This window comes from Gymnoscopelus microlampas, assembly GCF_963454915.1.
Source record: "Gymnoscopelus microlampas genome assembly, chromosome: 22".
In the NCBI taxonomy this organism is placed as follows: domain Eukaryota; kingdom Metazoa; phylum Chordata; class Actinopteri; order Myctophiformes; family Myctophidae; genus Gymnoscopelus; species Gymnoscopelus microlampas.
Window position 1 is genome coordinate 45,862,222 of NC_139959.1, and position 13,760 is coordinate 45,875,981.

Genomic DNA, 13,760 nt, shown 5'->3' on the forward strand with positions numbered 1-13,760 from the left:
GAACGCAGGTATGTATTCTAATGGTGCATAATCATTACTAATAATTAATTGGAGTCAATTTCCCTCAAAACCATTAACATAAAATGCTGCCTAATGAAATAAAAAATTAAAAAAATCAATAAATAAATAAATACATGTATTGTTTTTATTGTATTTTTCTATTTATATCATTGTGTTTTTTTATTGATTTGATTGTGGATTTTATGTATTTAATTGTGGTATTTACACATTTTTTGACCTATGGACTTCCATAGATGACCTCTCAGGGGTCCCAGACCCTCGGTTGAAGACCCATGGTATAGGAGGAGTCCTTTATTTTTAAGACATATATAATAGCATGTACTACCAGTATAGTTACTGTAATTTTGTTTATGTATATCAGTGCTCAGAGTGATGTCACCCTGAGATTCCCTCCACGTGCTGGGGCCACATAACTGTGCTGGTAGAGGATACAGTCTACATCTGGGGAGGGGGTGGTCACTTTTATGCATTTGATGTCAACACCCACACATGGTTCAAACCCAGGGTTTCTGGGAATTTTCCAGAGGGGAAAAGCCGCCACTCTGCCTGCGTCTTGGGGAAGGTTATGTATGTTTATGGAGGATACACTCTGCAGTCCACCCATACTAATGACCTCTACAAGATGGACACCAGCACAATGGTCTGTTCTTTAATTAACACCAGAGGCACACCACCACCACCGTCACTAAGTCACTCTGCCACCATCATCGGGACAAAGATGTTTGTATTTGGGGGGGAGTGGATTCCCGACTGGATTACAAACATCAGTAACTACTTCGGAGTGTTTGACACAGAGACCAACTGCTGGCTGAGCACACCATCTACACAGCTTCCTACAGAAAGACGCTGGGGTCATTCAACATTTGCCTACAATGGAGAGCTGTACATATTTGGTGGCTGTGACCGGGGCCAAGCCTCCAGTGATATGTGGAAATTCAGTCCAGCGACCTTCTCCTGGAAGAAGGTTGAGCCCAAGGGGGAAGGCCCGCCGAGTCAAATGCAAAGTATGTACTGTTGCATGGTGGGAGACCGTGTCATCATCTTTGGAGGAAACAAACACAGAGAACCCGCTGATGATCTGTATATCTTAGACTTGAGTCATAGTAGAAGACGTTATGCAAACTAGCAGTTATTCAGTACGGTCTGGAGAAGTCTGGCCTCCCACACAACATCAGGTGGGAACTGGCAGCCATGACAACGGACAACCACAACAGAATAAATAGAGGCACCGTGGTGCAGTCGGTAGCGCTGTCGCCTCATTGGCACTGGGTGAAAAAATAGGTTACAAAAATCGTGGGATACATTTTTTTATAAAAAATAATAATAAGGATGGCCGCTGCTGAGCAAACCATGGAGTAGGATGTGGATTTGGCACAAAACTTAGTTCACTGCGACATACTATCTTTGTAAGCTTGACTAAGTACTTGGATTGTTTCTCAACCTAAAAATATGACTCACAAGAGCAGCAGACGACACTCACTACGTCGCTGAGGCCTACTTCACCAGCTGTAGCCTCAGTCTCGAGTGATAAAGATGCCGGCTCGGGGGTCGCGGCTGTGGCTCTCGGCTCGGAGGATGTCAAACGTGAGCTACTCTCTTCTCTTCGCTCAGACTTTGTGGATATGATGAAAACAGAGGTCAGAGCGGTCTTCGAGAGCGAAAAGGCGATGATTCGAAATGATGTTCATGCAATAAAGACGGGATTTGAAGAGTTTAAGTCGGTAGTGAATACTGATCTAGCCCCATTACGCAATACCCTTGGCGACGCCGAGCGCAGCTGGACAGGTTGCTCTGATGACAGCACAGCACTGCAGGGTGAGAACGTCTGAATACTGTGACGAACACCCACATTGTTGTAAATACTGAGGTTCTGGTGGCCAAAAACTGTTTTATTTACATGTTCATTTTAGTCACGTATCTTTCTTTCATCTTAAAGGGGAATTTTGGACCACAGTTATCTTACCTTTTCCATGATGTTATGATATCCTAGGATGAATGGTACAGTAGAAAAATGTCATAACTCCATCCCGTGTCCGCCACAGCTAAAAACACGCGCCAATAGGCCTGATAGCTATTTTTTGAGAGAGAGAGAGAGAGAGATCTGACGTTCATAGTGACAGAACACTATGGAACCTGATTGTCTTGAATGCGCCACAAGTCTCGCTAGACGAGATTTCAATCTTGTCTAGCGTGACTTCCAGTGAAAAATGAATGTCTTTGGCGTGCAGTGGCAACCCCTGAATGGACACACGCGTGTACACACACACACACACACACACACACACACACACACACACACACACACACACACACACACACACACACACGTTCCATCAAGCTGTGGTATGAATTCCCTTCCCCTGCAGATGGTAATTGGTGGGTGAATTTCACCATCATACCTAATTGCTCTCGACACGTTTATTTAACCAGCCCTGATTAATTAGCCAAGTAGCCAGGGAGAAGACTGGTGTATTTGTGTTGTGTGTTAGAGTAACATCCCAGCTGCTGCAAGCAGGTCAATCCAGGACTGGCTCAACCCTGGATGCTATATAGTCCAGGGGCCAAGCCATATTTTGGTACCACCTAAGGTGACTGTAAAGTTTTTGTATTTTTGTCTTCCTACATGTCTCTAGTTTATATTTTGGTATGATAACCCTTCCAATCTTGTAGCTTAATGGCATTTATCACTACCTACCGGCTAATGTATCCGGTAGGAGACAAAAAGTAGAATCTTTGTGTCTCCTACCCCGGGCATCAAATTATTGCGACAAAAAACTAAATATATCCATGTATTCAAGGCTTCATGGGGTGTGCAATTGATAACTTCTCAGATTTTTGGTGTTTGCTTAAAAAAAGACTGCTTTCCATAAGCTTGTAAAAGTTGACCCTCCTTCGGTCTAGGGTGGTCATACAGTACATGTAGCTGAATGGGTAGAGAGTCCCCCTGAAAAACTTAAAGGAGGAATTCACCCAAAAAAATATTTATTTTCTATCAATTGCACACCCCATGAAGCCTTGAATACATGGATATATTTTGTTTTTTGTCGCAATAATTTGATGCCTGGGGTAGGAGACACAAAGATTCTACTTTGTGTCTCCTACCGGATACATGGACTAATATACATTCCATCCCTGGTCCTAAACGGGATTGAATTTGCCCTGGGATGTTGTAATATTAAACTGCATGTATGCTTACCCGAGGATGCCCTGGGTTGAAGGCAAGTGTGAAAGTGCCTATAGGTGCATTCTCTGTTTTTATGTTCTTGCGAGTTTATTTTTGAAAGGTGAGTTGGCAAAAACAGTTGTGTTAAGGCCCCTGCACAGAGAGTCTGATGCAATTTTGTTAAGGTTGTTCAATTTTTAATGCATCCAAAATAATAATGCAAGAATCAAACTGGGTTTGATTGAAAAAACGACCCCTGCTGTTTCACAGCTGTTTCGGAGTAGATGCGAAGAGGTCAAAGACTGATAGAGAAGTATATGTGTTGATGTCGTTGTACGTTAAAATCTCAAGGGTCTTTGGGTCAAAGTCGTGAGAACAGTTTGACATGCGTTAGGGCTATGGACCCCCATTTAATGACATTTCTATGTCTTGGACCCCAAGTTATATAGTAAAGTCCACGGTACATGCTCCCGTCGCGAACACACACACACACACACACACACACACACACACACACACACACACACACACACACACACACACACACAGAGATCGTCCAGCGCGTTTGTTTAGATCCAAGTGATTATCAATGATAGCGGCTACACCCGGCGCGCGGATCTCTCTCTCCCTCCCTCGAGCCGTGTATGCGTTGACACGCATATAGGTCCAGTGTTATATCCAAGCGTGGAAGTTCTGTCTGTAGCCTCTCTACCGTCTTCTCTTTCTCTTTGATACCAGGCAAGTCACTAAGAAAGAGGGGTGCAATACGTTAGTCCGACAGCGCATTCCTCCGACAGCGCAGTGCTCCGACATTAAACAGTAAACCCGAACCAAACCCGCACCCTAATCCTAACCGCACGCGGATGCCACATAGTCGGAGAAAAGGTCTGTCCCTTTGTCCAGTTTGGAGATCGTGTCCCGTGGAAATGTGACGGATCTCCAAACTGGACAAACTGTCCTGCAGGTTCACGATGGAGCTCAGCCTCTCCAGGCATGTGTCCTCAAGGTACATGCATTTGTTGAACTTGACTTCTTTCAAGTGTTTCAGGCCGTCTAAATAATCAAACCCTCTGTGCATGATGCAGTCTGTGGCATCAATTGCCTCAATATTATGACGTCCCAGAGGAACACTGGGCAGACGGTTGTAGTCCTGGTGGAAGCATTCCAAGCCTTGGAACCTCACTGTGGCCCCGCATCTCAGGAGCCACTCTGAGGCAGCTCTGTCTGGTCCCACGGGTTGTATTCTCTCGTGATCAACCGCGTTGAAGACTGCATTGAGCCATCCCCAGAACTGTCTGCTGCTCACGTTGGTCTGAGACAGGGCAGTGCGTTAGTAGAGGACCTGGCTAAGATATGTATGCACTTCATTTAGGAGAGAATATCTCAACTGTTTTAGGCTAATATGACAGGGAACAACTTAGGAACTATGAGAAATTCTCTATCCGGGGCGAAATACCCAAAAATGACCACGCCCTTTTTTTAAATGACCACACTTCCATAATGGCGCTATCTTCTAAACCGTTGGAGCTACAGATTTTCTGAGGTGCTCAAAATGTTGAGAATACTCATGTTTGAAATCCGTGCCCGAGTCAGCAACCCTACAGGTCATCATAGTGGCCAAATCCAATATGGCCGCCACCTGAAAAAGGTTTTGTCTATAACTTTTGAACCAGATGAGCTATGAATGCAAACTTGGTGTCTAAATCATGTTTTTTGACAATTAGAAACAATTTGGAATGCTTATCTTTATGACTGGGTGTGGCTGGACCTCTATTTTGCATATTTAAAAGATGGCGACTATCTGACAATTAGTTTTACTTCCCATAATCTTATTCATTTTTGCAAACTTGGTGTCTATTTTATACTTTTTGAACATTAAAATACATTAGAATGCTCATATTATTGATTGAAGCCATCTAGAGCACTCTGATTTGCTTATTACAAATATGGCCTATATGAAAAAAAAAGCGACTTTGCCGCTTCTGCCGCTATTGTTAAATGTACTTCCCAGTCACTCCTGGAAACCCAGTATGGAGCCCCTCTCCATACTGGGTTTCCAGGAGTGAATGGGAAGTACATTTACTGTCCATCAAAAGTGCTTTTATTGTACAAAGGCATGGCAAAGGAGATGTCATGGAAGGAATTCCAACAATCCTCCTTCTATGCCATGGAGAAGGATAGGTGGACAGCAGAGAGGAAGAAATGAGAGATATGCCACCCCCCCCCGCCTGATATATTGATTGATTGATCAGTTTATTGAATATTAAAATTCAAAAGGATAAAAAACACAAGAAAGCCCGTAGGCTTGTTTCAATTGTGGTCCTTTGGGAAAGGGGACATAGGGAGCAACAATACAAATACAATACAATATAATAACATAAAAAACATAAAACAAGGCCAAATAAAACTTACAAATTCAAAAAGGACAAACAGAAGACTAAACATCAACTAAACAAAAACTAAGATCCCTCTCTCTTTTTTTTACTTTTAAAAACATCTAAATGTTTTTGTTTAAAAGTTACATCATGTTAATGGCCAACCATCTCTTTAATGCCATTTTAAAATTGTCAAAAGAACCAGTCAATTTGAGGCTGGAAGGCAAATCATTCCATTGAACTGCTGCTGAGTAAAGGAAAGATGTTTTGGTGGAAGATTTGTAGGGCTTAAAATCAGTAGGGCTCCCCCTGGTGAAATGGCTGTGAGTATCACTGACCTTGTTAAAATAGTCACAGAAGTAATTGGGCGCTACATTACTTCTAATTTTGTGAACCAAGCACATTTTAAACTGGGATACTCTCTCCTCTACTCTAAGCCACCCAAGACTGGTGAAATGAGCATGGAGGAGATGAGTTCTAGGATGCAACTTCAAGATCACTCTAACGAATTTATTTTGAGAGGTCTGAAGTTTTTTCTTTAGGCCCATAGAAATGCCAGTGTACCAGGATGTACACGCATAGTCAAAGTGACATTGTACAAGGGCCCCTGCCAGGGTTTTTAGGGTGTTTGTGTCTAAAAGATTGGATATTCTAGCTAAAACTAGTTCTTTGGCTTACCTTTGAGACTACTTTTAGAGCCATACTCTCTCCTGATGGCTTGTTATCCAGAATGCACCCCAAATAAGTAATGGATTCCTTTGTTGTGACTTCACAGTCACCTACCACCACTTTAAACCCAGGGGACTTCTTTAGTTTGGCATTTGACCCAAAAAGAATGGACTCAGTTTTGCCGAGGTGGAGAGACAGTTTGTTTTCTGCTAGCCAGACACTAACTTTTTGGAGTTCTGCACTTAAAATGTTTTCGACTTCCGTTTTCTCTTTATGAGAGACTACTAAGGCTGAGTCGTCCGCGAAAAGAAATAAATGACAGTTTACGGCTGCCTTCATGTCATTAACGTATAGCAAAAAGAAAAGAGTACCTAAGATGCTCCCCTGGGGCACCCCACGCGATAGAGTTAGTGGTGAGGACAGGGTGCCATTCATGTCCACCACCTGTTCTCTACCCAATAAGTAGGACCTGACCTATTGAAGTGATACACCGTTAAAACCCAGAGCCCTGAGCTTATCCAAAAGAATGTTATGATTTACGGTATCAAAAGCCTTCTGGAGGTCCAACATCACCATGCCACAGTAATTCCCATTATCGGCCTCTAATGTAATGAAATCTGTTAGATAGAGCAAACAGGTGTCGGTGGAGTGGGACTTTCTAAAGCCTGATTGAAAGTCAAAAAGGAGGTTGTTTGCTGTCAAATAATCGTTAATTTGCTCATGTATAATTCGTTCAAAAACTTTTGAAACCGAACATAAAATGGAAATAGGTCGATAATTTCCAGGATCCGATTGGGTTCCCTTTTTGTACAGGGGTACAACTCTTGCCAATTTAAATATAGTGGGAAAATGACCTTGTTCGATTGACAAGTTGATTAGATGAGTTATGCAGGGAGCAATAACTTCTGCTGCATCAATTAAAAATTTGGCAGGGATGTTATCAGGACCCGTGGCCTTTCCAAGTTTCAGGGCCTTCAGTTTCTTTAGTACCACCTCTTCTGATACCATACTAAGAGAAAACCCATCAGGCTGGACACCCATTTGCTCATAAAAGCTGTGGATCCTCTGTGCAGGTTCCTCAGATGTACTAGTAGCAGTAGGAAGCTTCTGTACTAAATTGCTGGCTACACTTGTGAAGAAATCATTGAATCTAGCTGCAACTGTAGCTTTGTCATACGTTATAGACCCATTTATATCTAACCCTATATTACCTTGTTTCTGTTTGGACTTTTCCTGAGTCCCTAAAGGTTTGAGGGTTGACCACAGCTTTTTTGAATCATTTTTGTACTCCTCAATTTTAGTCTTAAAATAATCCTTTTTTGCTTCAATTACCATTCGCTGTGCCTTGTTCCTAAGTATTTTATACTCTTTGAAGACATCAGGAGACTTATATTTGTTGAATTTACTTAGTGTTTTATTTCTCAGATGAATGATATCCAAAATATCTTTATTAATCCAAGGTTGAGTTCTCTGTTTAGTCCTAGTTTCCCTTAGCGGAGCAACCTTATCAAGCTCATTTAGAAAAATATTCTGAAAACAGTCCCATGCTTTATCTACATCACAACATTTTGTGACAGTGGTCCAGTCTATGTTTTTAAGCCTGTCAATAAAGTTGTTACTGTCATAACCTCTAAGGTTTCTACTTTTAATAGAATTGTGGCAATTTATAGGGGACCTCTTCACCTTCCTTGTACAAAAGGTTAAAAATGGTCACTAATACCATACACAATGACTCCGCTTTGGAGGATTTTGCCTTTATCAGACACCATTATAAGGTCAATAATAGTTTCACTATGGTCGGTTACTCTAGTGGGATCTCTAATTAGTTGGGTTAAACCATGTGTTTTCAGAAAATGATTAAGACCTTTGTACAGTGGACCATTTATATTCTTAAAATCAATATTTACGTCACCCAATATGATTGATTCATGGTTTAAAAAATGTGGACAGCCTGCACAGACATTTTCAAGTATTTCAATAAAATTCCTCTGATCAGGTGGTCTGTAAACGGTGCCAACCAATATTGGTTTACTTTTAGGAAGTAAAACATCAATCCAGACAGCTTCTAAGCTGTCATTATCAAGGTCATGTCTAACATTAAAGTCTATATCAGACCTAACGAAAATACAGACCCCACCACCGTTTCTGTTCCTATCCTTGCGAACAATGGCATAGTTTTCAATTGCAACTTCGGAGTCTGTGATGGAGGAATCCAAGTGTGTTTCAGAAAAACACAAAATGCTGGCATTGATTTTCTTTGCCAGCTCACATAACTCACCAATTTTTGGTAATAAGCTGCAGATGTTTAAATGAAAACAGTGCAGACCCTTAGATGTGAAAGCAGCGTTATGTTCTTCAGTGAAGTCCAAGGTGTCCAGTGTGTTCACCTTGGGCCACCATCACCACCAGCAGCTGCTGCTGCCGGTAGTAACCCAGTCTGGTGGCTCGCTGCCTGTTGCTGCCCTGGGGTGGTTGGCCTGGCCCGGTGGATAGCTGCTGCCTGCTGGTGGTGGCTGCTCCTCAGGCTGGCCTGGCGGCTGACTGCCTGCTGGTGGTGGCTGCTCCTCAGGCTGGCCTGGTGGCTGACTGCCTGCTGGTGGTGGCTGCTCCTCAGGCTGGCCTGGTGACTAGCTGGCCCCCATTTTTCCCAGCAGCTTTTAGTGCCCTGATCATGGACAAGGTCTGAAAGAACTAAATCTAAACTGTAAAGAAGTCTGAGCAGCTATTTGCAAAATGTTCGTACTGTACATAGACAAGTGAAATTCCATTCATATTGTATGTATGGCTTCTGCTTCTTGGACATTTTTATATACTGTGAATGATGGCTGCTTCTAGCACATTTTATGTACACGTATGACTTCTGCTTCTTGCACATAACCCACGGCTGCAAAAACTATCATATATGCCTTAAGAGTTCTGTCATACCTGCTGTTCTACCTGTACAATATTTACCTCTGTCTTACCTATTATATATATGTGTGTGTGTGTGTGTGTGTGTGTGTGTGTGTGTGTGTGTGTGTGTGTGTGTGTGTGTGTGTGTATGTATATATATATATATATATATATATAGTATTTCATTATATCCAGAATTATTACGTTTTTATCTTTTTGTATGGTGTTGTATTAGCAGTCTCTGCAAAACATATGGCATAAACATTTCAATAATGTCAGTATAAGTGACAAAATAAATCCCTCTTGATTCTCTGAAACTATGATCATGTTTTCTCACAATTGAAAGCTAACCAATGACAATTAGCAGAAATTAAGTATTGGGTATCTGGTCTGCTACTCTGTTTTGGCAATGACACAAGCGTCATGTTTATTTGATTTGACATGGACATCACAAATTACATTTCAACACCTTCTATAAATGGAACTTCAATCTAAAAAACAATTTAATACAAAAATCTGACCCAATACATTATATGTGAAACTAAAGCAACATAATCATTCCAATAACCAATCAGAATCTATTCATGTGAACAAAATATTTAATAATTAAAAAGAGATAATTTAAAAAGACTGGAGGAGGTTGGAGGAGAGGAGGAGGAGAATGCAGACTGACGGAGGAGATGGGGACGGGAGGTGGTGTATCGCCGGGGCACCCTCTTAATAATCGTTCCACCCAACCTGGGACGCACACAGGGAGAGAAAACAAAACACGCAGGGGAAGGACGTTAGATACAAGTTCAGTTCTGTTCAGTGCAAGAACACATTTGGACAGTCTGCCTTCTCAGTAAAGCACCATTCACACTGAGCACTATAACTACATCATTGTATTGTATATAGCTGGTGTGAACTCTGCCATCCACTGGACTTTTATAGTTTTATTTTTAAAACTATATTTTCATAGTTGTAGTTCTCAGTGTGAACAGCCCTTAAAAAGGAGTAGTTCACCCCCAAAAAAATACTTATTTTCTATCAATTAAGCCTTGAATTCATGGAGATTTTATTTAGTTTTTGTCGCATTCCTAATCCAATAACCGGCAATGAAAGGTGGAGTCTATTCGGTAAGAGACTCAAAGACTTTATTGTCCCTTGCAGGAAATTGATTTGCAGCCAGATCATAGTAAAAAATACATATAACATTCAATACGAGACTAAGATTTAAGAACAGGGCACTACAGACAGAGAATTCATGACATTCAAAGTAGCAAAGTCAGCAAAAGTGCATTAGTGGGTATTATGTGCAAAGAGGCAAGAATAAAATGCTATCTGCTGTTCAGCAGTTGAATAGCAGCCGGGACAAAGGACAGTTTGAACCGATTAGTCCCTGTAGTGGGCGCCGACGACCTGAGGGCAACAGTTCAAACTCAGACCCAATCATAATTATTGGCTCAGGAAAGTGACGAAAACAGTGGGGTGTGTAATTGATAGAAAATAACTGTTTTCTGGGGGTCAACTACTCCTTTAAATGGGGCAAAGCTCTGGAACTCTATGCCCACAGATCTAAAACTAGAGTCTGATGGTAATGTGTTTAACAGAAGACTCAAAATCAAATCAACAGTGTTCACATGAATAGATTCTGATTGGTTATTGGAATGATTATGTTGCTTTAGTTTCACATATAATGTATTGGGTCAGATCTTTTTATTACAACATTTAATTCCTTGTATTGCATTGTTTTTTAGATTGACGTTCCATTTATAAATGTGTTGAAATGTAATGTCCATGTCAAATCAAATAAACATAACATAACGCTTGTATGTACCACTGCTGTAAGTATACAGCAGTGGTTCTCAAACTGCAGATCTACAAGCTCACAATGATGCATAGCTATATACATTACTTTATATTGATTTCTCAGGTCTTTTTTCCTTCTCTTCCCCCTTCCGCTTCTCCCTTTCTTCAAAGGAGAAAGGGACAACTTTCACGCCAGGGAGACGAGGACAGAAGGGCACACCGGAGTGAGGCTTTGGAATGGCCTTGGATGGAGCCCTCACCTGAAAGAAAAAAAAAGTTCATATTTGGGATCATTTTATAAACCCAAATGTTACAAACTAGTAGATGGGGTAAAGGGGACTGCAAGGACAAGACATTTCAAGAAGCATAAATATGTAAAAAATAATAAAACCATAGAAGTAGAGGAACCTTACCTCCACCTTGCGCTCCAGTCGCACCCTTTTTTTTTTTTTCTAGAACCGGGGCTCCAGCCCCGGTTCTAGGCTTGACCTTGGGTTCTAGCTTGACCTCGGGGTGAAGGTCAAGCGCGGCCTGCTTGTTCTGCTCAGTGCTGTGGAGGCAGAGAGAGGAAAATGAGTCGTTGATGAACATCAAACACCAATAAAAAGACAGATCACTTTTTTGAAGAAAATTAACAAATTGTTTAGAAAAAAAAACCTTGTATGTCCAAAACCGTTCCATTATCATAAAAAAATAAAAGAAATGCCAATCTACCCTTATATTACAATCAATAAGAAACTAAAACCTTTTCACACAATAAACCTGTGGTAAAGACAGAAACTGCCTTTCCCACTTTACCTTTATAGCCTCACATGTTCCATTATTTTCATTATTTTTCTGTTTAACATTAGCATTTATCATACTACTCATTTCATCTATAAACGCAGAGACAGTTGTTTGTTTAAATTATAACCACTTTATTTTATCTCAACAGTTTAAAGCTCCTCACCACGCCAAACAAACCCATACTTACCATGTCATCATTTTTGGGAGGATCTGAAAAGACTAACACATGACCACAGTGCTCCTTATATGGAGGGTAGGGGAATTGGGACATACCATTTGACAGGGGAGTGTGGGACCTTTCTGTATAAGGTATATTATGATTGAAAAGAGGTGTGTTGTTAAACATGATTAATACTTACCTTTTGATTGATTTGAATGATTTCTGTAAAGTTTGGAAAATGTTTTCTTTGTTTGAGTTCACTAGTATTTTAGGTGAATGTGTTGAGGTTACCTGTCTTTTAAGACATGCATGGTTGAGGCCAATAGGTAGAGGCCATACAGGTAGTCTACCTGTATAATCTCCTGGTGAAATGCAAGACTGCATTTCATTTAAAAGCAGAGGCTTTTAATAGAGACAGCAAAACACTTTTAATAGGAGACAGTAAAACAATAGTAAATATATTATCAGATTAGATTTTTGTTGTGAAATGTTCCTATTGCAAGGAATGTACCGTACAAATAAAGACTTGACTGATTCATGTTTGTATTCATTCTTCAATCGGACACTGCATTCATGATTTGAGGCATTTTGTTCCAAACATGTGTTTTGCTAAATGAAACCTATAACAGGCCAATGTGAAAAAGGGTGGCATTTCTTCCTTGGCCTAGTGGGAATGTGTTTGTTTATTGTCAGACACTCCCTAAGCAGGCTGGAGGCGGGCTCTTTAAAATCCTCTGGTAGCCCCGCCCCCCTCCCCCCCCCCCCCCCCCCCCACACACACACACCTGTTCCAAACAGACAGACAGGTGTGTGATACAAACTCCTTCATGTCTGGAAGTAAAACAGTAAAATAACAACTTATAACATAACTTTCCCCTCATGGAGGTAGAGGAGAGTTGTCAAACTGCTGAGTCACATGAGTGACAGAAGGAAGAGAAGTGTTTTGTTTACAACTGATGGATTCTCCATACTGGTGAGTTAGCATACCTGCAGCTAGCCGCTTAGCATTAACCCCTTCAGCCCCAGCATCCATATGCTGGGGGGAACCTTAGACAGAAATGGACACACTGACACACCTGATGAAGTGTTGCTGCTTGTGTTGTACTGTGTGTGTGTGTGTGTGTGTGTGTGTGTGTGTGTGTGTGTGTGTGTGTGTGTGTGTGTGTGTGTGTGTGTGTGTGTGTGTGTGTGTGTGTGTGTGTGTGTGCTAATGTGTTGCATTGTTGTCATGTTGTGACTCAATGACTGGGTGGCATTGAAACATGTTCACCGACTGTGTGTGGCTCTGGAACTGAAGGCTGTTTCTACACTACAGTATGTGTGCTGTGTTGTTTCTGCTGTTGAGTGTTCAGTGTTTAAAACATAGCAGATCTACAAGCGTCACAGGCACGGTTTGAACTTGTAGTTCTGCTATTTTGAGGTTTGGTGTAGAGGGGAAAAAAGAGCAGAACAAGTAACAAGCCAAAGGTTCTCTCTAAGCTATAGGGGTCCCTGCTTCATCTGTCTGTCAATTAAGGGGTCCCTGCTTCATATGTCTGTCAGTTAAGGGGTCCCTGCTTCATCTGTCTGTCAGTTAAGGGGTCCCTGCTTCACCTCTCTGTCAGCTAAGGGGTCCCTGCTTCACCTGTCTGTCAGTTAAGGGGTCCCTGCTTCATCTCTCTGTCAGTTAAGGGGTCCCTGCTTCATCTGTCTGTCAGTTAAGGGGTCCCTGCTTCATCTCTCTGTCAGTTAAGGGGTCCCTGCTTCAACTCTCTGTCAGTTAAGGGGTCCCTGCTTCATCTGTCTGTCAGTTAAGGGGTCCCTGCTTCATCTGTCTGTCAGTTAAGGGGTCCCTGCTTCATCTGTCTGTCAGTTAAGGGGTCCCTGCTTCACCTGTCTGTCAGTTAAGGGGTCCCTGCTTCAT

The 13,760-nt window shown here is 41.6% G+C and overlaps 1 protein-coding gene across 1 annotated transcript in view; it reads right to left on the reverse strand.

The window, feature by feature from the left end:
- Positions 1-3,770: 3,770 nt before the first annotated feature.
- LOC311038679 (uncharacterized protein) overlaps positions 3,771-13,760 on the reverse strand; it is a gene marked incomplete at its 3' end in the record, with an annotated part of 39,404 nt that continues 29,414 nt past the window's right edge. Inside the window, exons 10-14 of the mRNA XM_084048248.1 lie at positions 11,325-11,461; positions 9,794-9,858; positions 8,616-8,893; positions 4,027-4,482; positions 3,771-3,930 (exon numbers count right to left, since the gene is read on the reverse strand). Of these exons, the coding sequence (XP_083904374.1) occupies positions 3,771-3,930; positions 4,027-4,482; positions 8,616-8,893; positions 9,794-9,858; positions 11,325-11,461 (1,096 nt within the window). The remainder of the gene's footprint in view (positions 3,931-4,026; positions 4,483-8,615; positions 8,894-9,793; positions 9,859-11,324; positions 11,462-13,760) is intronic.